This window comes from Diplotaxodon limnothrissa, linkage group LG1, assembly GCF_057381915.1.
Source record: "Diplotaxodon limnothrissa isolate DT_005_m linkage group LG1, D_limnothrissa_male_GT1.1, whole genome shotgun sequence".
Lineage (NCBI taxonomy): Eukaryota > Metazoa > Chordata > Actinopteri > Cichliformes > Cichlidae > Diplotaxodon > Diplotaxodon limnothrissa.
The window spans coordinates 32332500-32359803 of NC_140596.1; the positions used below are offsets into that span (position 1 = coordinate 32332500).

The 27304-nt window shown below is 41.3% G+C and overlaps 1 protein-coding gene across 1 annotated transcript; it reads left to right on the forward strand.

Moving 5' to 3' along the window:
* Positions 1–1054: 1054 nt before the first annotated feature.
* cfap70 (cilia and flagella associated protein 70) lies at positions 1055–26856 on the forward strand. The gene is made up of 26 exons (XM_085357316.1): positions 1055–1126; positions 2795–2981; positions 3239–3334; positions 3919–4001; positions 5386–5460; positions 6371–6562; positions 6695–6877; positions 12102–12196; positions 14021–14093; positions 14242–14379; positions 14705–14848; positions 16469–16560; positions 16770–16830; positions 16988–17170; positions 17327–17458; positions 17537–17665; positions 17974–18107; positions 19103–19218; positions 19659–19859; positions 20115–20242; positions 20588–20740; positions 23117–23278; positions 23519–23608; positions 23893–23994; positions 26307–26354; positions 26746–26856. The coding sequence occupies exons 1-26, from the start codon at positions 1055–1057 to the stop codon at positions 26854–26856; spliced, it is 3180 nt and encodes a 1059-aa protein (XP_085213442.1).
* The last annotated feature ends 448 nt before the right edge of the window (positions 26857–27304 follow it).

Here is a 27304-nt window from a genome sequence, read left to right on the forward strand (position 1 = left end):
TGAGCTCTGTAGAGGTCTGAGATTGAGCGCCGCTAGCGACGCGGAGGACTACCAGCAAGGCAATGATTTTATTTATTTGTCCAACGAAATACGCGGTGCGTTACATTAAACGGGAAAAGCATTAGTCAATCGCTAAAAGAAAATATATTCATATGAAATGTACAAATAAATAAATAAAATGAAAGTACAACTCTGACCACTTAGGTGATCAGTAATTTAGCTTATATAAAGAGCTGTAACGCTGCAACAAAATGGTGTTGATATTTTTTTTAATGTTGCAAAAACTATATAAAACGGTCTCTTTTGATACATCCTGCTCGAGATATTAAATTTTTGCAGTTTTATGGGAAGAACACAGAAAAAGCAAATTAAACTCCCAATGCCTCAAGGTATTTCACACACAACAGCTTAAAAACGAGTGCGCCACCAGGATGTTTCCCCTGTAGTGAGCAGTGACCCCTGCTGTCTCACTAGTACTATTACAGAACAAAATGTTTCCTAAATGTTTTCCTGAATAAAAGCGAGTACAAAATCGATTCTCTCACATGTGTAATGCACCGAGGGTGAAAAGCAGTATTTGCCTGTAATACGAAAGATATTTCTTTAATATTTGTTTTTGAATATATCTTTGCAGAAGAATAAGATATCTGCGTTGAATGACGCTGCATTCATGTAATGACATGCATAATAGGCTATTCATGTACTATAATATTATAATATTAGCTGAACCTCTCACAAAAAAGCACTTTGAAGACAGGTACAGTGAAACAGGGCACTACTTTTATGAGTTGATTGAGTACATGTATCCATGTATCATGCTGTGCTTTGTTGTGTGTTGTGGTATATATGAGCACATTAGGACAGATTCCTATCAACCGCGTCGCTGAACTGGTAACAGTAAACTTGAATCTGAAGTTAATTTTGCCCTTCTTGTTGTATATTGTTCAGCATTTTCGAGTTCACGTTGAACCCACCATATCAGAGCCGCCGCCTGTGAGCGACGAGAGGTATCGTTGCCATGGAAACGCGTCCCCGTGCGACAAACTGACCTTTAATGGAGGCTCCAGGAAACACGAAAAGACACAGCATGAGTATAAAAATACATATAAACCGTGGAAATGACCTGGTAAGTCAACTTGCCGTTACTTAGAAATGATCCCCATAAACCTGTGAAATTTGCTAACACTGCGGCATAACAGTCTAACGGAAGTCTAGGTACGTGTTGTGTATGAAGTTTTTTTTACCTTAAAATTCACGAAGCAACAAATTACCTTGATAACCCAACATTACCGTCCAGCAGTTCCGAAAGAAACTTTGAGGTGTTCACTTCTAAGCTGTTATTGTTTGACAGTAAAAGATTATAGCTCACCTTAAGAGAGCTGTAATATTCCTTTATTCATAGAACCTGGAGTGCAGTATAGGAATATAGCATGCTATATATGTAGCTATAATTTTGTTGCAGTAGATTTCATCATCCTTATGTTCGTGCGATTCAGTACAGTACATATATATGTAGGGATGAAATATATAGAGAATGTAATTTATAGAGAAGAGGAAGTCATCTATAATGGACAACAGTAGAAACCCTCTCCACGTTCTGATGGCTGGCAGGTACCCTCTGTCCTCTCACCCCCCACCCATTTATTAGTTATCAGTCCATTAAAACAGTGAGCAAGTAATCTAGTACTTGGAATGTTGGTAGTTCAATTCCTGGATGTTCCAGTCTGCATGCCAAAGTGTTCTTGGGAAAGGCATTGAAGCCAAAGTCCATCATCCATCAGTGTATGCGTGTTAGTTTGAGGAAAAAGTATTTTTAAAAAGCGCTTGTATGAATGAGGCACATGGCAAGTAGAGTAGAAATGTGCTATGTAAGAACCAGTCCATTTGCAATCTTTTATTGTATTGTATTGTGTATCCCTCTTTTGAACTTTATTTATTTATGACTGGAGGAATGTTTGCTTTTTAAATGGAGCTGCTGGATATCTATATCTGGATATCTGTTTAATTGTTTTAAGACTTCTCAATAAGCTTTTTAGAGCTTCCCAATGAACTTGTTATCTTTAATTGGTTCGGTTTTTTATCATTACATGAAATTAGAATTGTGTTTGTTAAAAAAAGAAAATTGCAAATATTTTAGGTGGCTATTCTTTTTCTTTCTCCTTGTATTGTTACATAACTTTTACCACCACTTACCACCAAATATATAAAAAAATACTCAAGTAAATGGGCAAATATCAAAGTAAAATTTAACACAAGTAGCACTTGGTTCAAGATTATTTCGTTCAAGATTGTATGCAGTTATGTAAAGCACTGAAGTTAAAATTCTATTTTAATAATGTCATAGTAAAATGTCAGTCAGTTTTCATTCTCATCATTGACCATCCATCATTGATCTAATTAGAAAACTCAAAGTTAGCTTATGTGTATTTGGGCAGGTCAGCTCGCTCTATATTTTCAGTCCCATATCTCATAAACAGTTGTTTTCTTATCAGCAAAACTGCTTTTAGCACACAGTCTTCTTTTCTAGTTTCAATTCACATTGACTTATCCAAAGAGAGACATAAAAGCAAACAACTTCCCGAGTTATAGGTCTTAGAAGGCTTTGGTAGCATGCGGTACTAATAGCTTACATGGAGACTGGTGGAATATACTTTTGATGTTATGCTAACTACATTTTACTTCTTCAACAAGTATCTAAGTAAATTTAATGTAATTAAAGCTTTATTTTAAAATGTGATATAATCTTAAGTAAATGTTTACAGCTTGCTATGTATTTCTTTACTTTTCTTTTTAGCAATCAAAAAAAGGAGACAGCTTTCAGAGTTTGGTGCGGGTTGAGTTTGATGGAACATTGCTGGGAGAGTCAGATGAGAAGCAGGGTAACCCCATGCAGGACTTTATTGACTATAAATTTACCTGCATCTTCCGCTGGCCAAACGACGCTCAGGCTCTCAGTGACATTGCCCAAAAACCCATTGTATGTAAGTCGAGATTTGAAATATTCTCCTGTCTCTGATAATATGATGAAACTGAAAATGGCACTAACCAGCAGCTGAAACATTTCATTTCATTCTATTTTCTTTCAGTTTGATCAACACTTTTTTTGTTGCTTTTTTTTTTTTTATTACATTTTTGTTGTGAATACCTTGTGTAATTGGTGACAGGAATCTCCTTGATAACCAAACTTGCTAAAAATGTCCACTGTTGTGTTTAATGTATATGGTTTTGTGGTGGTCAGTGACAGTGATAGAAGTCCTGGCTGAGGAGAAGAATGATGAACCAAGACAAGTGCCTCTGGGCCAGGCTGTTGTTGACCTTCTACCACTGTTACAAGGTACAGCTATAGCTATCCGGTCTTTCCATACCAGATCAGTCAGATCTGACAAAAGTTCCCACCTGGCTTCTTCATAATCAGATGACTTATTTATTGCTCATGAAAAAATGTAAATTCATACTATGACAAGTTTCTGAATTAAAGGCCCTGGAAGGTGGGTTGAAATGTGGTACATTTTTGAGCCCCTAACTTCATAACTGTTGGAGCTAGCCATATGAAACCTTCAAAGCTGCAAAAACAAATTTAAGCTCTATTATAAACTGAAAACAAGTAATTTTATTTTCCCTCACTTAGAGTATAACACTCCAAATGCAAAATCTAGTTTTAATTTGGCAGTTTTTTTTTTCTCTAACCAACCTTTAGCATCAGTGTACCTACAGTATCTACATTTTCTTAATTTCTGATACCGGGCTCATGTTCTAGCAGTGATCCCTTTTCAAAATTGGTTTCTGATATAGTCAGCATATCGTCCCAGCTAACAGCTGCTTTGTATGGAGGTCAGAAAAGCAAAAATTCATTTCAGAGAGCTTTTCTTAGCAGAGCAGAACTTTCATTTGTTAGAGTGATTTTCTCTTTGTCTTCAGGTCAGTGCAGTTTCTCATCCACAGTCTCTGTCAATTCGGTGCCCAACCTCCGGGCCAAATCTGCCCAGGACACCGGCCTCAAGGTCAGTTGAGGACTCTGCAGTCATTCTCTTGGAGACCCAATGATGTTTGTATGAACATGCTTTTCAGCATGTCTCACTTTTCACACATGGTTGCTGTATGCATACAGCCGGCTGTAGCTTTTCAGCTCACAGCCCGACACACACCAACACAACAGCACAGATAGCACAGACTTTAAGGCGGCGAGGCGTGATTCCGGGTGCCGCTCAGGTGCGTCCGCCTCCCCTGCAGCAGCGCTGCAGACCACGCCCCGCCACACACCTTAACCTGGTAAAATACATATTTAGACAGAATTTTGCAAATATCTATTTTTCATTTTTTAGCAGCATAGTGCTTTTTTTCCAATTATTTTTTAAAAGTCAGGTCAAGGCTCCAAAATCCCAAAGGTGATATAAGGGTGGCGGCTCACAGCATCTTTTGTTTGCTGGATCATTTTAGTTCAGCTGGGTGTCTTTCCTTTTGTTATATTTCTTTAAGATTTAAAAATGTGTTAATTACATAAATAAAATGTAACTTTCTCTGTAGCACTTCATGGATTTCATAAGCAACACACCTTAGTTGTTCACACAAAGCATAAAGGTAAAAAACAATATATACAGTGTTATCTTCATTTTAGATGTCAAAAAGTATTTGCGGCTCCCAGCGTTTTTGTTTGCATGGAAACCGGCTCCAAATGGCTCTTTGGGTGTTAAAGGTTGCTGACCCCTGGACTACACTCTCTGCTATTTTTACATAGCAAAGTAACCCAAATAAATTACAAGTGTTTTTGTGTATTTTTAATATTGACAAAAGATTGAACATCTTTAAATGAACTTAAAAACAGCACTGATCAGACATGCTTGCATATAGTTCTGACTGAAAAAGTGAATTAACAATTAAACAATTATTTCTTATTATATTATTAAGTCTAGATTACCAACACAGACTCTACAATTATTTAGCATCTATTGCCTTTTTTCGATGGTTACAGCTAAAGTACAATTTTAAACCAAAACAAATGCCACAATTTGAGACTATTTATTGTCTGGTCAAAAATAAGGCTCCCAGGCTCAAGCGGTATCTGGTAAAAAAAAAAAAAAAAAAGTTTAGTATTTAGTATTTTTAACCCACTGACAGGTTGGGTTGAGTATATAAAAAGAGATTCCAAATATTAGTTTTGCAGACATTTTAAAATAATGCATTCAACACATTTGGCAAAGCCTAAGAAGCACACAGTGTGTTTTGTTAAATCAATACTAATTCCAGACATGTAGACACTTTAGTTATATATGAAATGTGTAAAATAACAACTAGAAACAATAGAAAGATAATGGACAGTTGAAAAATAGAATTCACAATTTAAGTTTTTTTTACATTGTTTTAAGAGTGTATCCATATTGCCCACAGTTCCCCAACAAAGATAGGAGTGCAACCAGAATGAAGCAAGGATCCAGCCAAGCAGTTTTTAAATGGAAAATGAAGGTAATCCCATTACTCTACAGGGACAGTTATAGTAAGCATAAATAAAATATCCCTCAGATGAGCCTTCAGGGGTTCAGGTCTATCTAAAAGTCCCTGCGCCCCCTTAGTTGAATTCTACAGATTTATGACTAGAAGTCCAAATTAGTCATAGAGTTTGGTAAAGAAAAAGTAAAATACCAACATCACAGGTAAGTTGCTGCTCAAAATCAGTTTAATAATTCAGCTAACAGTAGCTTCATCCATACAGCAACGAGCATGACATCGGAGGGTATTAACTCTGGTGCCCATGCAAGTTGGACTTTGAGAAATACCTCTCACTTTAAATGTGGTATTGCGGTATTATAAATTAACCAACAGCTTTTCTAATTAACACATTCATGGTGAGAAAGCCAAAGACCGGCACTTCATTTCATTTATCATGTGAAATGCTATGCTAGCAAGGTTCAACTCCTAATACTAAACAACCTTGTTGTTAGATTACAAATAAAATGTGATGTGCATCAAATAAAATACAGATAGAAATACAACAGATAAAAAGTGCAACAGGCCAGAAAAAAACAAACTAAGCTGTATAAACTGTTAGTGAGTCCTCTTATCCTTTTCAGTGGCAATATGTTTTTGTTGGTTTATTTTGTTATTTGTTATTGAGGAACATGTTCGTTTTAAGGTGTTGTTAAACATAAGTATTTTTTTGCTGGGTTATGATAAACGAGAAAAAAACAGCCACTTACATGTATTATATGTTAAATATGTGAATTTACATATAATGATAAAATGAGCTTTCATTGCACTCAGGAAATTGTTTAGTGTTGTGTATTATGGTTTGAAAAGCACTTAGGACCTAAGGATTTGTATTCAGTATGGTTAAAGCAGTATATCAATGAAAAATATAAACTGCTCTGCTTTTTAGGTGCCTACCCTCGATGTGAGTGTCAGTGTGTTGGATCCAATACTGTCCGAGGCTGACCTCTCAGCCTCTAATCTACTAAAGGTAACTTTGGAGACAGCCTACTCTGTCCCAGACTCATGGATGCTGCCATCCGGCCCTGCTCCCACTACCTTCACATACACTGCTGCCCTAGAGATCCCTCTTACTGCAGACGTGAGTGTTATACTGTGCTTTTTATGTGGCCTCTTAAGGCATACTGCTCTATTCACACTAGCTTAAAATGTCAATCTTTCCAAGGGTGATGCGTTTTTGACAAATGTAGCTTTACTACTGCTTTGCTCCCAGCAAGACCAAGTGCTAGTGTTCCCTGAAGGGCAGCTGAAGGCAGGGGGGCAGGGAGAAGAAAAGGAACGTCAGAAGAAGAGGCCCCATAGGGACACACTAGCTCCAGAGAACCACTTCCTGCCTGGAGTCTTTTTCAAGCCAGAGGAAATTGATCAGGAGGATGGTGAGCTGACTGCTCGAGAGGTAAATACAAATGCAGCTTGCAGATACTACCAATAATATTAGCTGGAATGTTGCAAAAAAAAAGAAAGAAAGAAAGTTAAAAACACTCTTAAAGTGACCTCGAGATTTGATAATCAGTTTTGTTCATCAGTTTCTTACCTGTTGAAGTTCAGGGTGTGCCTGCTGAGGTGGTGTCAACATTCACTCAGCTTTAACATCGCCCTGGGTTCTCGGCCTGCTTAGCATTACCATTCTGTCTGTACAGATGCTTGCAAAGCAGCATAATGCTAACACAAGTTCCTGGATGCAGTTTGCACTTTCCGATTGTGCTCTTGTCCTTTTGTGCAATAAAAATAAATGTAATGTCCATATCCGTACTACAGACCGTGCCATTTATTTCCCTTTTAAAAAGAAGGAAATAAAGTATTAATTTGCACATATGAGACACATGGAATTTTAGATTGGGATTTTATCGTATTTGCTACATCCACTACATCACACTGATGTAGAATTCTGAAAAACAGACAAATTTTCATCCATCAAATGTGATATACGTGTCATTACAGGGTTAGACAGACACAAAAACTAACAAAGATGGGTAATAAGGATCAGATGAACTGGATCAGATTCTAACTATCCCTGTCCCTAACAGGGACACCAACCTTTAGCATATCCATCCATCCATCCATCCATCCATCCATCCATCCATCCATCCATCTTCATCCGCTTTATCCGAGGCCGGGCCGCGGGGGCAGCAGCCTAAGCAAAGAGGCCCAGACCTCCCTCTCCCCAGCCACCTCCTCCAGCTTATCCGGGGGAACACCAAGGCGTTCCCAGGCCAGCCGAGAGATATAATCTCTCCAGCGTGTCCTGGGTCTGCCCCGGGGCCTCCTCCCGGTGGGACATGCCTGGAACACCTCACCCAGGAGGCGCCCAGGGGGCATCCTTGTCAGATGCCCGAACCACCTCAGCTGGCTCCTTTCGATGTGGAGCAGCAGCGGCTCTACTCTGAGCCCCTCCCGGATGACCGAACTTCTCACCCTATCTCTAAGGGAGAGGCCAGCCACCTTTCGGAGGAAGCTCATTTCTGCCGCTTGTATCCTCGATCTCGTTCTTTCGGTCACTACCCACAGCTCGTGGCCATAGGTGAGGGTAGGGACGTAGATCGACCGGTAAATTGAGAGCTTTGCTTTTACACTCAGCTCCCTCTTCACCACGACGGACCGGTGCAGCGTCCACATTACTGCAGCTGCAGCCCCAATCCGTCTGTCGATCTCCGGCTCCCTTCTCCCATCACTCGCGAACAAGACCCCAAGATACTTGAACTCCTCCACTTGGGGCAGGAACTCATCCCCGACCCGGAGTGGGCACTCCACCCTTTTCCGGCTGAGAACCATGGCCTCAGATTTGGAGGTGCTGATCCTCATTCCCGCTGCTTCACACTCGGCTGCGAACCGTTCCAGTGCGAGCTGGAGGCCCTCACCCGATGAAGCCAACAGAACCACATCATCCGCAAAAATCAGAGATGAGATTCTGAGGCCACCAAAGCGAAAGCCCTTCGCCACTTGGCTGTGCCTAGAAATCCTGTCCATAAAAATTATGAACAGAACCGGAGACAAAGGGCAGCCCTGGCAGAGCCCATCACCCACCGGGAACGAGTCCGACTTATTGCCGACAATGCGAACCAAGCTCTTACAACGGTTGTATAGGGGTCAAATGGCCCGTAGCAATGGGCCAGACACCCCATACTCCCGCAACACCTCCCACAGGACACCCCGAGGGACACAGTCGAATGCCTTCTCCAAGTCCACAAAACACATGTAGACTGGTTGGGCAAACTCCCATGCACCTTCAAGTATCCTCGAGAGGATAAAGAGCTGGTCCAGTGTTCCGCGACCAAGACAAAAACCGCATTGCTCCTCCTGTATCCGAGGTTCGACTAGCGGACGAACTCTCCTTTCCAGCACCCTGGCATAGACTTTCCCAGGGAGGCTGAGGAGTGTGATCCCCCTGTAGTTGGAACACACCCTCCGGTCCACCACCCCGGTCTGCCAGTCCACAGGTACTGCCCCTGATGCCGTCGGGGGGTTCCCCGGAGGCATCTTCCTTGGGGGGCTCAACCCGGGGTAACGGTCATGTCCGGTTAGGGGCTCTGTTGGCTCTGAGGTGACTGTTTCCTCGTGGCTGTGTGCAGCGGGGCTAGGGGAGGGTCTGTGCTGACGGACGTGGGTTACTGACCTGGTAGCCTGGCTGCCCCTGGGTGGGTCCAGGATGGGCGTGAGGTTCTGGGGGCGCTCCGTCTCTGGGCTGGGACCCGGGCCTTGGGGGCTTGGGTCCTGGTTGGTGTGTTGCCGGGGTTGTGGGCGGGTGGGTGCATGGGGGCCCAGCCCTGGAGCAGGGTGCCGCCGGTGCATCGAGCCACCTGGGGGGCTCTTCAACTGGTGGGGGAGATTGTAGCATCTTGCAGGAGCTTTCCTCTCCTCAGGAGCTCCCTCTGCAGGAGGGGGAGATACAGGAGAGGTGGAGGAAGATCTCAGCCTGGGTGTTTATTGTCTTATGTAGTCTGGAAGATGAGTGGATGGTGGGGTGGGTGCAGTTTTCTCTGTGGTGGGGTTGGGTGGACTGTCCCGGGCTCTGTGGGGCCGGGAGGCGCTGCTGCACTGGGCCCCGGTCTGGATGGGCCTGGGCCCCCTTTCCCTGGCGGGTCGCGGAGTATGGGGGTGCCTACTGGGGTCAGCGGGGGAGCTGGCCCCAGGGAGGGGTCACTTGCCCCTCCCTTCCTTCCCTCCCCATCTCCAGCTGCCTCCCTCTTCCCGCTCCACCACAACCACCCACACATGCAGGACCTTGGAGTAGGGGTATGTCACCAGGGTGCAGAGGAGGCTACCCCCCCTCTGTCCCCTTCTGGCTACCTCTGCCTCAATTTTATCCCACAACTTAGACATTCACATTACTCACACTCTCATTACACATACATATAGGATCTTGGGGGTGGGCACGATACACGGAGTCCAAAGTACCATCAGGGTGTACACCCCACCCCTGGCGTCGTTGCCCACCTCTCAATTTTAAATACACGTAGACATTGAGGGCTAGCGGGAGGGACCATGCGCTTACCTGCTGCTCTCTGGCAGGTAGCTCCAAGCCCTCCTGGGTTTTAAATGCACCTTAGAACACACATGCATCAACACTACAATGAGCGGGTGGAGGGAGGTTTGGAGTCTTCTCTCACCCCCATTCTCTGCGACCTGCTGGAGCGGGGGGGCTAGGAGGAGGAGTTGGCCGTCCGACTGCGGTCTGGAGTGTGGGGCCTTCCTGCTGCTGCGGAGTCGGGGCGGTCTGCCTCCCCCCACCGCAGGGAAAAGGGTAACACCACCTGGGTCTAGGTGCAGTTCCCCCCTCCAGGGGCAAGGGTACCTAGACCCGGTTTGTAGAGTACGCTTGGGGAGTGTGATCGTGTGTACAGCGTCTCTTTATGTCTGTCTCCATGTTGGTTGAGTGTGGAGTAAGTGCATATGAGAGCATGAGGGTGGGAATGGATGTTTGTATCTGTGTGTGCCTGTACGTCTGTGTCTATATGTCAGGTTGGGTGTCAGGCGCCACCTCTCTGGGGACATCTCAGGCCCTCCAAAGTTTGGAGGCCTATCTCCCCCTACCACCACTTCCCCTGCCAGTGGCGGACTCCCTCAGACATCGGTGCGTTGGTGGTTCTTTGTGTCCGGGGATGGGCGTCCAGGTACACACCGGCTCACTCCTTGGCGGCCGCTTATCGGGGCCTGGAGCCTGGGGCTCGCTCGGGCCACTTCGGAGGTGGGGTGCCCCCGGCCTCTCGGCCTGGGGCTCGGTCACTCAGGCACGGCTGGCTGCCGGCGGAGCTCACGGGCGCGTCACTGCAACTCCCCCTGGCTTCTGCTCCGCGGCTGCTGAGTGAGCCCTCATCTGGGACTCTCCTCAGCTCTTTCTGGGACAGTGGCGCGGCTGCCCCTCTGTTGGTCTTCCTTGGTCTCTTGTGTTCTGGGGGCCTCTGGATGTCTGGAGTTTTGATCTCCTCCATACCTGCTTCATGCCCTGGAGGACGGGGCTGTGGCTCCCCACACCCTCTAGCAGATTATTACATGAAGGAACCTTTAAAAAAAACAAAAAACAAGCGCGTCCATGCTCACAGGTGTACACACGGGTGATCACACCCACAAACTACACCCTTTTTGGCTCCTACCTCAAAGCACACTGTGTTCTGTTGATCTTATGTGCTGCACAATAATGTTTAATATTTAGTATTTACTGTCATATTCCCATATATCATTGTGATGTTGTTTATTCTATTACTCTTGTTCTCTTCTGCTTGTTTTCTTTTTTCTTTCTCAGCAGGTGATCCAGGTGATTGATATATGCATTTTTTTTCTCTGCCCGTTCTGTTGGTTTATGTTTTTTGCCCTTCTCCCCCGTCCCTCTTCTCAGCTGTTTCTCTTTCCCTCTTTCTTTCTCCCCTTCTTTCCCCCAGTCAAGTCTGTCCCGTATTCAGTAAGTGAAAATAAAATAAACAATAAAAGGTGAATCAAATGGACCATTACGGCAAGGCTGGGATGGTCAATTTGGTAAAGTAAATCCGTTGGGCATCTTTGTTTGCCTTTAGACAACAATTCTGATGGCAAAAGAGCCAAACGGGACAGGCAAAAAAAAAAAGAAAAAAAGGGAGGCTGAGGAGTGTGATCCCCCTGTAGTTGGAACACACCCTCCGGACCCCCTTCTTAAACATGGGGACCACCACCCCGGTCTGCCAGTCCACAGGTACTGCCCCTGATCTCCACGCAACATTGCAGAGGCGTGTCAACCAGGACAGCCCTACAACGTCCAGAGCCTTCAGGAACTCGGGGCGGACCTCATCAACACCAGGGGCTCTGCCACCAAGGAGTTGTTTAACTGCCTCAGTGACCTCGCGGGTCATTCCCCTCATCCCCAGACTCTGCTTCCTTATTCATATCCTTATTCACTATATCCATGAACCTCCTCTGAGGTCTTACTCTTTTCCTCCTGCTTGACAGCTCCCTCTTTATATATTTGTCCACTCAACAAATCAAGAACTGAGGAAAATAATAAAACCCAAGAATCAATGTCGATAAACTCAAAGGAAGACAAAAACTCAGAAATCTCAGAAAACCACAGATAATCCAAAAACCACAATTCCATTGAAGATAACAGCATGTGAAAGCTTATTTACAGGCTTGTGGTGTAAATGTTCCCACAGGACCGGGCATTTCGTGATGAGGCAGAGACCACGAAGAACAGAGTGAGCTGGGACACAGAGATGTACTGCTTTCTGGACGCAGGGGGAACTACAAGGTTGGAGGCTGAGCATGCAAATCACTCCTTTATTTCTCTGTGTACCGGACCACCATGCTACCTGCTGGCTACAATTTTACGAATTTAATCTAGAAAGGGAAAGTCAGTCACCAGTTTCTTTGTTACAGAACACATGTTATAGCAGAGTCTAAGAGCAGGATTTCCTTATTCAGAACATTTCAGGCATGCAAGGAAATCAGAAAGTAATGAAAAAGGAATTTGATCTTATCACTGATTTTAGGCACACAGTGAGCATGTGATCTGTGCAAGTATACAGTAAGTAAATAGGCTTAATGCTTAGAGTAAAGGTCAAATGTATGAAAGAAAAAACAACTAGTGCAGTGGTTTTCACAAAGGCCCACATGAGAAATTGGGACTGTTGTGAAGGGCTGCACCAATAAGCTGAACTCAGTTATTATGCTCAATATTAACTGTATCACTATAAAACGCTACTGGTAAGAGTAGATGTTACAGCTAGACAACGAAAATGTGAAATATCCATAGTAAAAATTTAATTTTTTTTTATCACAGTTTAGTCAACATTCTCCAAAATGACACCTTTTTTCCTCGGTGAAAGAAATCTAGTCTGTTTTACCAACCCTTTGTTTGCTTGGCAGTAGCACTGAAGTTGAAACTCTCTCAAACAAATACATGAATCCACTCCTTGTTTCTCTAAGTATCGCCAAGACAACAATAGTTCTTAACTGGAAATCAAAGAAATAGTTACATATTAACATCCAGACAAACCTTCTCATTGAAGACACACATTTAGAAACCATGACATTCTTGCAAAAAGACAATAGAGCTGTATTTATCAACATTTTAAACCCATTTTCTGAATTAATCATGTTGATTATTATTATCATTGTTGTTGTTTAATGGTAAATGGCCTGTATTTGTATAGCGCTTTACTAGTCCCTAAGGACCCCAAAGCGCTTTACAAATCCAGTCATCCACCCATTCAAATCAAATCAAATCAAATCAAATCACTTTTATTGTCACATCAATATTCACAATGATATATGGGAGTACTCATTCACACACACTGGTGATGGCAAGCTACATTGTAGCCACAGCCACCCTGGGGTACACTGACAGAGGTGAGGCTGTCGGACACTGGTGCCACCGGGCCCTCTGACCACCACCAGTAGGCAACGGGTGAAGTGTCTTGCCCAAGGACACAACGACCGAGACTGTTCAAGTCGGGGCTCGAACCGGCAACCTTCCGATTACAAGGCAAACTCCCAACTCTTGAGCCACGATCGCCCCAATTGTTGTTGTTGTTTATTTTGCCAGAACAATTTAATATGTGACCTTGGGACTGGTGGGATCTGGAGTTGCTCACTAGGTGGGTTTGGGCTGTGGTGGTACCTCGGGGTGGTCCTGGACCTCCATCCACTGTGCCCCATCTCTCATGTTGTCGGCCAACTAATGACATTGTCTTTGCAACACATTAGGAAACAAAAATAAAACAAAGGAATAAAGAAAGGAAAAAAATAATAATATAAAACAACTGTAATACACATGAAAGGGTAGGTTAAACATGATTAAAGTGGGATTCGCATCTCACAGTGTTTTGTTATTACATCACACAAGATTAGGGTTACCAAAAATATAGCAAGCTTTTAATATAACAAAAAAAGATCAAGGCAGTCATGTCAGTGTAAGCCGATATAGGTTGAATGGGTGCTTCTGGGTTGGGAGGTGGGAATGGGATGTCCCCTGGGCTGCACCCTCCATGCCTTTGGTGAATTGCTCTAGGATGATGGAAAACACAAAGAGAGAATATAAAAATGTGTGTATCAGTACTGATTATAATTTCAGGCTGAAGCAAAGGATAACTAAGAGCAGATTGTGGCCAGTGGAGATCATGAGGTCATTGGCTCCATTATCAAAGGTTAGTATTCCTTTTTATTCTCTCTTCTTTGGTGTTTGGATTTCCAGTATTTAGGATATCATATGCAATAAGCTTAGAAAAAACAACATGTGATTTTAAGTCTAACTGAGATGGAGACCAGACCAGACCTGTGTGTGTTTGTGTGTAGTTAGGTGCTGAGGACTCAGAAATCCCCTACCATGGTTTGGCATTTATAGACTTTGGGCAGCTGCTGTATCCTGGAGTCCAGCGAATCCGAGGAGCATACAGCGTTCAGCCTTTCTCTGAGGAAGATTTGCTGAATAAGGTTCCAGTAACACACACACATCACTCATTTGCTTTAAATTTGGTTTCCTTGTAAAATATAAATAAAAACAGAATGGAGTACTTAGTTAATCTCACAAACCAATATTTTATTCACAGTAAAAATCAGAAAACAAATCAAATATTAAAACTGAGAATGTATATTTATGCGTAAAATATGGGTTTATGAATTTTGGAAATAATTTTACTCTCTTTATAAATACAATTTACACAGTGTTCCAACTCTGGGGTTGCAGTTGATATTGCCTTTATTTAAATAGGGCTGTTAAATTGCTATGTGAATTGTTTAACCTCTCTTGCACTCAAAGGCCAAGCGAAGCATCAGTGTTTTAAAGGAAAAAGCTAAGGAAGCTGCCAGCCAGGCCAAAGATATTGTCAGCTCTAACAAAGCAGGAAAGAACATGAATGGAAGCAACAAGGGACCCACAGATTCCAATGAGCAAGGCAAAAAGGTCAGAAAAGTTTTGATGGTCACAAGTGAATAATTCTTTAGAGTTTTTATAAGTTTTCCAGCATAAGCAAAGTCCAACAGTTCCTTTCCCCCCCTCAAACAATTAAACCTGACTTCAGTTATAAGAATTTAGACCATAACATAAAGTTTTTTAAAATTATATCAGCAACATGCAAATCACAGTGAAGGAGCTGTGCCATTAACTGCAGCTGGCCTGCAGTGATTTATATGAACCTGAGCCACAAGTCAATGCCGAGGGAACCCTAAGCTCCATGTAAACATCAACATAACTCTGCACAGCATTAGCGAAGAAATCAATAAAATTATCAGTGTTCCCTCTAAGCTGCGCGTGTGCGCAATTGCGCACTGCTGGCACGGTCTCTGCGCACAGAAAATCTGCGTTGCGCACACACACAAAAAAATCTAACCTGAATTGAAATTAAAATCAATACTTTAACAATTCTGTTTTGCAGTGTTAGTCAGTAAATGACTGGCTGCTCCCATATGGGATCCAGCCAATAATGCGATTCACATTCGTATATACGCAGCTAATCAATGTCGTTGACAGGCTATGACAGCGTCCTTATGTGCCGACACCGGTGTTTTAGCTAGCAAAGCGGCGTGGCGACGTTTAGCGCAAATCTTGTATAGTTAGTGTGTATTGCAGTCAATAGTTTTGTTGTGTGTGTCAGAACAACTGCTGAATGTTACAGGTGTTACAGCAGTGATGCATCTCCTGTTGTCAGGCCTGCAGGTATCAGGTTGTTGTTCTCCTTTATCTCGTAGTGGACTGAAATTATTTTTGGGGTGGCACAAATAATTTGTGTGGCATCAAATTTGATGCAGAACAGCTGATTGTTCTGTAAATAATTTGAAATGTTTATTTAAAAAAAATGCCTTGGCTGCATTTTTAGGTAAACAGCTGCAAAAAACTTTGTTGTTTGCATAACTCAGTTACTTTTTTGAAGAAGTAACTATATAATTCATTGCCCAACACTGGTATATACTGTATTTTGCAGACAGAGAGTTACAGGACTCTCCCCCAGACCACAGACTCATACTCATAATACAAGTCAGAGCTTTATAAACAAAAAAACAAAACAAAAAAACAAAACAAAAAAAAGTTGTGTCTTCAAAATTGGGGTTTAAGTTATTTTTACTTCCAATAGTGTTAAGATACTACACAGGTCATGAACAAGATTTGTTTAAATTTTCATTGTAAGTGGGCTAAAGCAGTTAATTAAAAGTAGTCTAACATAAATGTAAATGCTGTAATTTGATTATTTTAATAAACCATGTAACTTGGATGGATTCGATGCTGGTGTGACCGCAGTGCACACGTCTGATGTTGCTCACAGTGGTCCAAGGGATCGCTCAGGGAGTTTGTGCGTTCGCTCAGAAACATGAATAAGTAGAGCGAACATTGATTAGGAGAATTTACTGGAGACTCCAGTACCAGTTGCAATTTAGTACAGCTGAGCAGAGATCAGCAGCAGTAGATGCTCAAACTTACTGCACATCCTTATTACTGCAATATATTATAAAGTCGTATTTAGCTGATGTGTTTTCTGTTTAAGCAGAAATTTGGAAAACTTTAACTCTTCACTTGTGTTAATGGCAGATGTATGTGGAGGCCAGAACTTATATTATCATTGAGATAGCCTTGGAGAAACCGCTGGTACCAAAACCATCACCAGAAGAGCTAGCCCAAAGGTAATGTGCTAATTAAACCATGTGGTGACTGAGTCTGACCTGCTTCTTTTGGCTCCATTATTAGATTGTAGCACCGAGATAGAGTTATACATTTATCAACACTTTCACACACACGTAAGTGTTAAATTTAGTAGTTGCCCCCTCTGTTTCTGACTGACTGTGAAACACAAATGAGTGAGTGTATTGAGATGTTTTTGTGTTTCTTGCAGGGTGACGGCATTGATCCCTCCCAAACCTAAACGTCCAGCTGGTCCTAGTAGAGCAGAAAGAGTAAAGCACACACACACACACACACACACACACACACACACACACACACACACACACACACACACACACACACACACACACACACACACAATGAATTGCCCAATCGAGGAGATTTGCATGCTTGATGTATTCTCTCCACCGGTGTGTGCTCCTGCAGGCTGTGCTGGACTTCCACAGGCAGGTAGCAAACACGGTGTCCCATGTTTCAGAACAGTGTGAGGAACTATTTGGAACAAGTTGTGAAATTCCCCAAGACGACAGCTTGGAGAAAATGAAGATTCAGTTGATAGGAGCGCTCAATGACTCTGGGAGATACTTTGTCTTCAAGGAACAAATGAAGGTCAGACCAACTGCCCACATCTATGATGGATTAATGAAATTTACAAGGACACTGAAACTATTTTTAGGGATCGATCTAATGGTTCTGGTCATATTTTTCTTCTACATTAGTGTCATTATTTCTCCACAACGGCTTGTGTATATTTCTGGTTTGTAGCATGCGGTGGTGAGGATCGTACGTGACAAGATGAGGCGGACAGAGCCATTCACGGATGATCAACAGCTGAAGGAATTTGCCAGCAAACTCTATGTCTACCTGGTTGATGAGATGCACGTTGCTATGAGCAAGGTACCAAACACACACTTTCATATACAGTCTGTGAGGACATCTTTTGACTTTTTTGTTTTATCCTTACTTCCTTAACAGATTTATTCTCCAGATGCTGTTGAGGGCTACCCAGATAACATCCAGTTACACTGTTCTCAGCTCTCACATTTTGCCAGAGAGGCACAGCTTACTGGGAATTACGAGCAGGCTGCATATTACTGGAAAGAGGTATAATAACAATGCTCTAAAGCTCATTGCGAAAAAAATAAATAATCAGGAAGATTTATGTAAAAAAAAAAACAGAATAAGGTTGACAGACAACTATTTGCCGGACAGATTTAATTACTTGTCAGAATGTCATATAAAGACTGGGTTATATTTGTCTGTTATTCTCAAGAATATTTATAATAATGTTATGTTTGAATGTTTTTCTTTTGTTTCGTCAAGTGGACACAAGTCACATTGCAGCACTGAATAATGATAATGGTTGTTAAAATAGATGAAGTGGTTTCTGATATTTTTTTATTAACCTGCAGCTAGTGGTCAGGCACCCAAATGAGCCCACCTATATGTTTGAGTGGGGGGGCCTGTACATGCTGACCGGAGACTACCTGAAGGCAAAAGAGTGTTATCATGATGCTGTGTCTATCGACCAAGTGCACCAACCCAGGTTAGAAATGCACTCCTTACAATATTGATCTTCACTTTAAGCAAATCATTAATTTAATAAGAGATTAATTATTGAATAATTATTTTAGCCTGCATATTATATATATATCTAAATATTATAGAGTGTATAAGTATAGTCTAGCAATCAGCTCAATTCTAAATCATGATGGTATATTATTTGTATATTATTATTTGACAGAGGAAGAGAGATATTTAGAGTTACTTCCTGTCACAGTATTCTTCATCTCCACTGTATTTTCTGACGTCACAAGCAATGAACCTACCTGCTCGTGTTTTATCTTTTATTGGAACATGGTTCAGTGGTTACTTACAATACAACTTTATTTGTATAGCACGTTTAAAAGACCAGCGGTACACCAAAGTGCTTTACAATAAAAACAGGAAAATTAAGACATGATTAAATAATAGACTATTAACAAAGTAGGGAATATAAGAACTATGTAACAAAGTTACTAAGAAGAGATATAGCTAAAAGATAAAGTACATAAATAAAAAATTGAACCAAATATAAAATAGGGACACTAACTAGATGGAAAAGCTATGTTGAATAAGTGAGTTTTTAAATGGGATTTAAAAGATAAAATGGAGTCTGACGCACGGATAGTGATAGGAAGGTTGTTCCACAGATTAGGTGCAACCAGGGCAAAAGCACGGTCACCCCTAGATTTAAGTCTAGATCTAGGCTGAGCCAAGAGTAATTGGGCTGAAGACCCGAGGGCTCACCCAGGGACATATAGACTAAGAAGATCGACAAGATAACGAGGGGCTAAATTATTTATCATTTTAAAGGTGAGCAACAATGTTTTAAATTCAATGCGATACTTTATGGGTAACCAATGCAAATCAATAAGAACAGGCGTGATAGAGGCATGCTTTCTAATGCCAGTCAGGAGGCGAGCCGCAGCATAAAAAACAGGTCGTCAAACAGTTTCACGAGTTCAAGACCGATGTTTCTTTATCCTCTTCTTGCTCCAGCCTGATGATGTGTGGGGTATTGGCAGTGATGTTTGAGCATTACAGTGAGGCCCAGACTTTCCTTGAGCGAGCCACCAGCCTAGACCCTCTCAGCGTGGTGGCCTGGACACTGCTGGGTGAGATGAGGATCTGTTTTGCTTCCTGCTGCTATTGTATCAGTGAACAGCAAAATGATACTACCAAACTTCATTTGTCAGCAGCTATTACTGTTTGTTGTCTACCCCCAGTGTAATGGAGGCCCCGCAGGTTACTCAAGACAGTTTGACTGTTGTGTGTGACTTTCATAGATTTAGGTTGGTTTGTAAATCTGTCTTTAAAATATCCAACCATCATCTTCAATTTAGGGTTGGGTGGAGCCCAGTTTGTCATAGGGTGAGAGACAGGGTAGACCCTGGACTGGTCTCTTTAAGAGTTGACACAGACTGAACAGACAAAATGATGAACAAACAAAAAAACATGAATATAAAACAATCTGTAACCTAAACACCCACAACAATAGTGGAAGAGGGATGCATGCTGGGGAACGTGGAGTAACCTTGTTGGGTGTTTGCTCCAGGTTTGTTCCATGTGGGTCAGAACGACTCCATCCAGGCTGCGAGGGCTTTTATGGAGGCCACAAAGCTGTTGAATGCAGAAGAGGCAAAAAAGCAAGAGCAGAGCGAGGAGAAGGGGGAGAAAGACAAGGAGGAGAAACACCAAGAGGAAGAGAACAAGCAGGAGGCAGATGAAACAACAAACTCTCCCAGAGTTATGCAAGGTGAGGAAAACAAAAAAACAGAAATACAGACATATACAAGACAGTGTCAAGTGCAATAATGCCAGTCTATGCATGAGTTCAACCCATTCTGTTCCCCTGAGCCCCATCTCCCTGTCAAGGAACTACTTTTGTTACTACTCTGTCTGCTAGAGCTCTCATGCACTTCAGCCCAAAGGGCATAGGGCAGAAGAAAATAAACCCTTGGAGTAACTGATTTTATCTGACTGTGTAGCTTTATTTTTCTCCTTTACCCAGAACTTGTTGACCAGGATTCAGAGATGCAGAAAGAAGAGCCTCCAGCACCGAGTGTCAGCTTGAAATCAGCTCCTGCTACTATTTACACACAGATCATCCAATTCCTGCTGCAGAACAATGCACTGCAGGTAAAACATACCCAGCGTGTTGGTTTGTACAGCACTGTGTGAACGTGACCATCGGTTTATTCTGTTACCGCACAAAAAGGGGCATATTACATATGGCAATCTGCAATTTCAAAAGACACTTGGTTTTAGAAACATGTGTTAGTGATATGTGTTTTATGAAAGTATGATAGCATCAGTTGCAGTTTATCATTTTGAAAAAAGATTAGATTTTTCTCTTTATTTATATTTTTGCAATTTTTAAAAAAAGTCTTATGTAATATTGGGAACAATAAATGTCTAAAAAATAAAACAAATGAAAAAAGCAATAGCCGAAATTGTTCAGAGATGACTGTTTTCTGTTGTCAGATGGCAGAAGTCGCTCTATCTGAGGAGCTCCTATGTTCAGATGGCGGTCGCAGTGCTTCCTACTTCATTCATCTGGCCCAGTTGCAGCTGCTTAAAGCAGACTACTGCAGTGCTGCTGCCAACCTCAAAGAGGCACTGTCCAGCATAGATCAGGTACTTCCACACTACCTCTGGCTACAACACGAGTATCGACTGGGTGAGGAATATTACATGAGTGTTCAACTGCATGTAGGGCATTACTTTTCCAGAAAGCATTTGGTGCTCTGTTTGTAAAGTGTGAAACCTGCAATTTATTGTCTAATTTATCATGCTATTCTTTTTTTTATCTTCACTAAACACCAAACAAATGAATAATAAATAAATATATTTGTTATTTTTATATTTTCAAGGTGCATATTTATTGTATATGACAAAGTAATCAGTTACAGCCACTGTTACTTTTTGATGCTCACCTTCTATAGATATGCATGACAACACATTCCAGTGTAGGATCAATTACTACACATAATATACATAATTTGTAAGGAGCTGAGTGTTATAAAAATAATTCCCAAAATCTAAGTGAATTGAAATCAGACCTAGTTTTATTCTTGAGATCATTCTCCTTCTGCTGGTCTAACAGCACAGATATACACCGAAGCTAACATCTAGTCTTCTCCAGCATCATTGCTCTAGTTCAGAGGTCGGAAACCTGCGGCTCTGGAGCAACATGCGGCTCTTTTGTTCTTATACTGCGGCTCCGCATGGTTTTGGAAAATAAATTATATTCATTTAACTGAAGTGTATTTTATTTGTGTTAGTTATTTTTTAACTTGTAGTTCTAAATTGGAAGATTATTGTGATCTTGAAATATAAAAATAAAGTTATATTTCATTATTCTTCGTCGCTCAAAATAAGCGCCACACTAGCGGATACTGGTATACCTGCTGAAACGCCGTGCATTTATTGAGACGTTCAACCCCAGGTAGGTCAAGTATGGAGAAATGTAAGAAAAGAAAAATATCTGAAGAAAATAGAACATTTAATGATGCCTGCGTAGATTAATTTGAATTTATTTTTGATGAGAGTGGCCTACCAGTATGCCTAATTTGTGGATTGTTGATCTTCGGATCCACATACATATGTGAGCAGCTATTCTCCACCGTGAACTATGTTAAAAACAAATATCCCTCATACCTCACAGACGACAGCTTACAGTCCTGCGTAAAGATCAAAGTTACTTCATACAGCCCGGATTTGCAGACGCTGTGTGCAGAGGTTCAGGAGCAGAAGTCCTATTGTAAAGATATCACGGCAGACCCAATGATGTTTACATGAACATGTTTTTCAGCATCTCTTTATTGACGACTTTTCACACATGGTTGCTGTACACACACAGCCGGCATCTACAGTGACTCCTGGTGACTGTGTGGGGACAGTTGGTTATAGTGCACCTGAGGTTATGCTTGGTAATACATATAATGAAGCAATAGACATGTGGTCTCTGGGGCTGGTAACTGTGGAGCTTGCTACAGGGGTGCCACTCTACCCTGTGGAAAATGAATATGATGTTTTGAAATTCATCATAGACACGCAGGGTCAGCCACTAGATCATGTTCTAGACTCTGGCTTGTACACTAATTACTATTTCATATGAGACGTAGTTGTCTTGAACAACTAATGGAAGCTACCACAGGACCTCAAAATGACCAACATTTATTTGTCAGCCTAATTAAAAAAGTGTTTGCCTTGGATGCAAACCATCGCATAACTTTTCCACCCTGGACCTAATTCGATACAAATTGGAAAAAAAAATTGGATGTATATTAAATAAACCAGCTTTAAGCATCAGCTAATTTTTGTTTGTAATTCTTTTTAAACATAGTGCTACCCTGTAGCCTCCTAGTAGACATGCCTGTGTTATAAATGTGAAAATCCTCTAATTTATTTTTTTTTTAGAAAAGTTGAGCTCTGACCTTGAAGTCAAGATCCCTGAGATTTAAACCTTAAAGAGATTTTCAGCAGATGCAACCATGGTATTGATTTGAAAATTCTATGTTGCCTCGTACTTGAGTTATTGCATTTACAAACTTGGGTGTCCACTGCGCCCCGCCATATACCAAACTCAAAAGATTAAGTGCTGGTTTTTTTAGTTCTTTCATAAAGTTTACAACACACAAATAAGAAAAATAGGAACACTATTGTCATTTTTGACAACACTATTTTCTTTTGTCTTTTGTGTGCACACAGTCTGTGTCAACACATAGGGGAACACTGACACTTCATAAGATTTTCACTGTATTTGTCTAATTCAGCCGCAACTTTCGGATTTTTCACATAACAAGCAGCATGAATTTTGTCCCTCATCATTTCAGCTGGAAGCACTTTATAAGGTGGTCTTTCACGTGAACATTGACGTTTCTAATCCTGGAACCCTGGGCAGTTTATATAATAAGTTTCATCCAGACTGAGAAATGTGTCTAGAAGAAGCATTCATCAAGCAACTTTGCTGACTATTGACCCAAAGAGTCTTGCCCACTTTCTCACCAGGATCCTGATGCATGGGCTTGGAATGGTCACTGTCACTATCTACGAGGGGAGTTCCATGAGGCTGAGGAGAGCTACGAGTGGAGCTTCAAATTCCAGCAGAAGCCATCAGACTCTCACATTGTCTTGCTCCGCCTGGGATCCAGCTACTTTATGCAGGAGAAGGTCAGATATTGAGACAGGCATCACTGTCTGATCAGTCAGACAGTTACTCATGTGTACTGGGTCTGCTAGCATCTATTCACTGTGTGAGAGTTTACCTCATGCATTTTTCAAGAAAGAAACAAAATGGACCAGCCATATGTCTTGGAAAATAACAGCAAAACTCAAATGTGACTTAAAACATCTCATGTGAAACCACAAAGTTATACAGTGTAACTCTGTCTTATTTTTTTTAACTCTCAGTTTCAGGAAGCCAAGGTTGTGTACCTGCAGGCCTGTGAACAGTCTCCATCCTGCCTGACCTGGCTAGGCCTGGGCGGTGCATGTTACCGGGTAAAACTCTTACCTTCAGAACATTGAAATTACATTAAACTCAAAAAAAGCTTCTATGTTGTGCCTTCAGAATTATTTTTGTTATATGGAAAATAAAATAAAATTGTAAAACCTGTGATTCCACTCAGTGTATGGTTCAAGGTTTTAAGTACACTCCTGTTTCTATTGTTAAAAGAAATACTTTTGAAATACTAGCTTAAAAGAATAGTTGGGAGCCCTACTCTGTTTGTTTTGAAAGGAAGTCACCCTTTGTTGTTTCAGTGGGCATTTCTGTGTCTGTTTAGTTGGAGGAGTTTTGTACAGCTGAGGAAGCTTTGACTGAGGCCAACCATTTGGACAACCAGAATGCAGAGGTCTGGGCTTACCTGTCTCTCATTTGCCTCAAGGTGAGTGATGATAAAACACTATTAATGTCATTATTAATGTCCTCCGTCTGTATTTCAAGATAATCTCGCGCACAGTGGCCTGACACATCCCCTTTTATGAAGACTACAGAACAGCGTGTCTTTGTTAGAAATTAAAAAACAATCTACAGGAGTCAGAAGAGCTGAGTGGTTAGGGTTATGGTAAGAATTGAGTCAGTTTAAGCTTTGGAATAAATGACTCTTCAGGATGAGGGATGGGTTCAGAGTAAAAAGCCCTAACCTCCATAGAATCTAACGCCAACATCCATCCTTTTGCCCTTTGGTAAAGCCAATGCTTTAGTCACTGAACACACTTTAATGAGACACCAATTAATTTGGGGAAATGCTTGTGCAAGTAGACGCTGCATGTCGATCAATATGATAAATGGCTAAAATCAATTCAGGAATGCAGACTTTGAAGTAGGACATTTTGATTAGTATCAATTAATATTAGTGACTAACTGTATTTTAATTGAGCTCTCTTTTAACCTTGACACCTTGTCTTCTGCACATGTGAAGTACTCACAACATATTACTGACTCTGTGATTCAAAAATCTGCAGAAATCAGTAGTCTGATTGTGACTCATGACATGGAACTGAGTTCTGCTTCCTTCGATTCGCGGTGTTTAAAGATACTGGACAAAGTGGCACCTCCACAAATTAGAAAAGACAGCATCGCTAAATCATCTCCTTGGATCACTAAATCTATTTGCAGTTTTAGTTGGCTTTGCCTTAAGACTGAGTACCTGTGGGAAAACCACAAAATGTCCTATTTACAATAGGAAAAGGGAATGCCAAGGTTCTATTTGACACTGAGAATAACATTGTTTCTCCTCCAACACCAAGTACACCAGGTTTTTCAGATAAGGACTACAACTCCCACAGATCGCCCTTTCGATCATAAACTCTCACACATCCCAAAATTGTAGAATCTTTTCACCCACTTTCTTTAGCTATGTATGTCAAACACTACTCCAAATTAAACCCTCAGCAAACTCAGCCAATGTCTTAAGTTTTAGACTCCATTTGGCCCTCTGTGGTCAGGCTGTGTCCTAGAGTTCTTTAAACAGGTGGTTATCCAACCAGGTTTGAAAAAGCTAAATCTGGACCTTACACTAAACACCAGCTATAGACCTGTTTCAAAACTTCCTAAATTGCTAAAGTATTACAAAAACAAAAATAAAAGGTGGTTGGGACACGAAGGTGTTGGAGAAGCACAATATTCTTGCTAACGTTCAGTCTGGTTTTAGGAAGTTGCACTCCACAGCTCTCCTTAAAGTTTCGATCTTTGGATGGCTGCGGATAAGGGTGATTGCTCAGCCAGCCCTTGGTTTGCCTGACCTTATCTCAGCCTTTGAAATGTCAAATCTCCATCAAATCTTAGTCCAACAGTTAAACTACATGGTAGGGATCTCTGGCTCTTTCTTAGAGTGGGTCACTTCATTTCTTGCTTATAGAACACTTTTGTCCTCATTGGGAAATTTTGGGTTTGAAACGGCTGCATTTCCATGTGGCATTCTGCAAGGATCTGGTTTAAGTCCCTTGTTATGGGGCAGCGATAGCTCAGTAGGTAGAGTGTTCGCCCCGTGATTGGAGGCGGTCAGGGGTTCAAATCCACCGAATGGCTACCCTGAGGTACCTTGGGCAAGGTACTGTCTCTACACACTGCTTCCCGGGTGCAGGATTGGTAGCTGCCCACTACTGAAGATGCACGTTGATGCCTTTATCTCCACCTGCCTAGACTATTGCAATGCTTTGTTTTTGTGCCCGTTTAAAGCATCTATTAATTGCTTCCAATCTGTCCATAATGCTGCTTCAACACTTTTAACTCAAACTCATAAGTTCACTCATTGTTAGATAGTTCAAAATCTTGATTCTTACTTCTGTGACCTTACAAGATGAGGCCCCTAGTTATATCATCAATCTTTTCAATCTTGTCTGCAGATAAAGGTCTCCTTGTGATTCCACATGCCCGTATGAAAACTAAGAAGGATTTTGCTTTCCAGACTTTAGTGCCAAAACTGTGGAACAGCTTATCGCTTTTGCTGCACACCAATGACTCTGTGGCTTCCTTTAAAAAAAATGCCTAAATGCATCTATTCAGACCAGCAATTTGGTAAAAATTTTGTTTTGTGTTGTTTTTCTTGATTCAGGTGTGTTCGTTTGACTGTATTTTTAATATTTGTGTAAAGCACTTGTCTTGAAAAGGAGTATACAAACAAACTTTACTTACTTACATAACTAAACACATGGTCTGCAACTCAATTAACACTGATGAACCTTTTGTTTTCAGTCTGGCAAAAAGGAGGAAGCAGAGAAGTTTTATAAATATGCAATACGGGTGAGTTTGGTTGTTGTTTTTGTCAGTCACTGTAATTTAACATATCAGTGGGGCGGTTAGTGATTTACTATTAATTATCCATGTTTTAAATTCTATATTAAGTAGTGATTTTTTTAAAAGAAAAAGTAGACATGCAACATTAATACTGAATATAAAACAACAAAAACAGCTTCTCTGTGAGTTCTCTGTAGCATTTGATTACTAAGGATATAGATTTCCTGCTGTCCTTGATTTTCTCGTAAATTACATTAGAGCCCTGTAATCCTTTATTTTGTCACAGTGAATCAGTTTTTACTAAATATTGCATCCTCTTATCCAAGGTGAATTTTACATTAAGATGCTGGTTTCTTTAAAAAAGAAAAAACATTTTCTGTTTTCTCGGTATCCACAGTTCAACCTACAGATGGAGTCACTCCACAAAGAGTTTGAAAAGTTGAAGAATCAGCTTCGCTTCCATCATCTGGAGTCATGCTTTGAAAGAAGCACTGAAGCAAAAGAATAAATCATATGTCCAAGTATGTACACATTATATCTCAATGACCAGTATTTGAAACAACATTTTATTGGGTTTTCAGCATGTGTAGTGTATGAAAATTAAATACAGAGAGTTCAGATGTACATGATGACTTAGATTTCACAGACAGTGAGGATAAGTAACCGGTTGAGCCATAAAAGTTAAGCTCTGATCAATATCAACATAACAAACACAGTTAAAGCAACACCATAATCTCAAATCTATATAAATCAATTGCAATATAGTGTTGTTGTTTTTTTGTTTAAATACAAAAACAAAGAAAAGAAAGGAGGCTATATGGTGACTGGTACCAGCAGGATATAAAACATTTACTATTTCACATTTGATGTCATTCTTTTGTTATCATTTATGCAGGAAAACAAGCCCTCATGACACTTTGTGGTGTTTTTGTTCTAAGACACCTTTCAAAATTTTG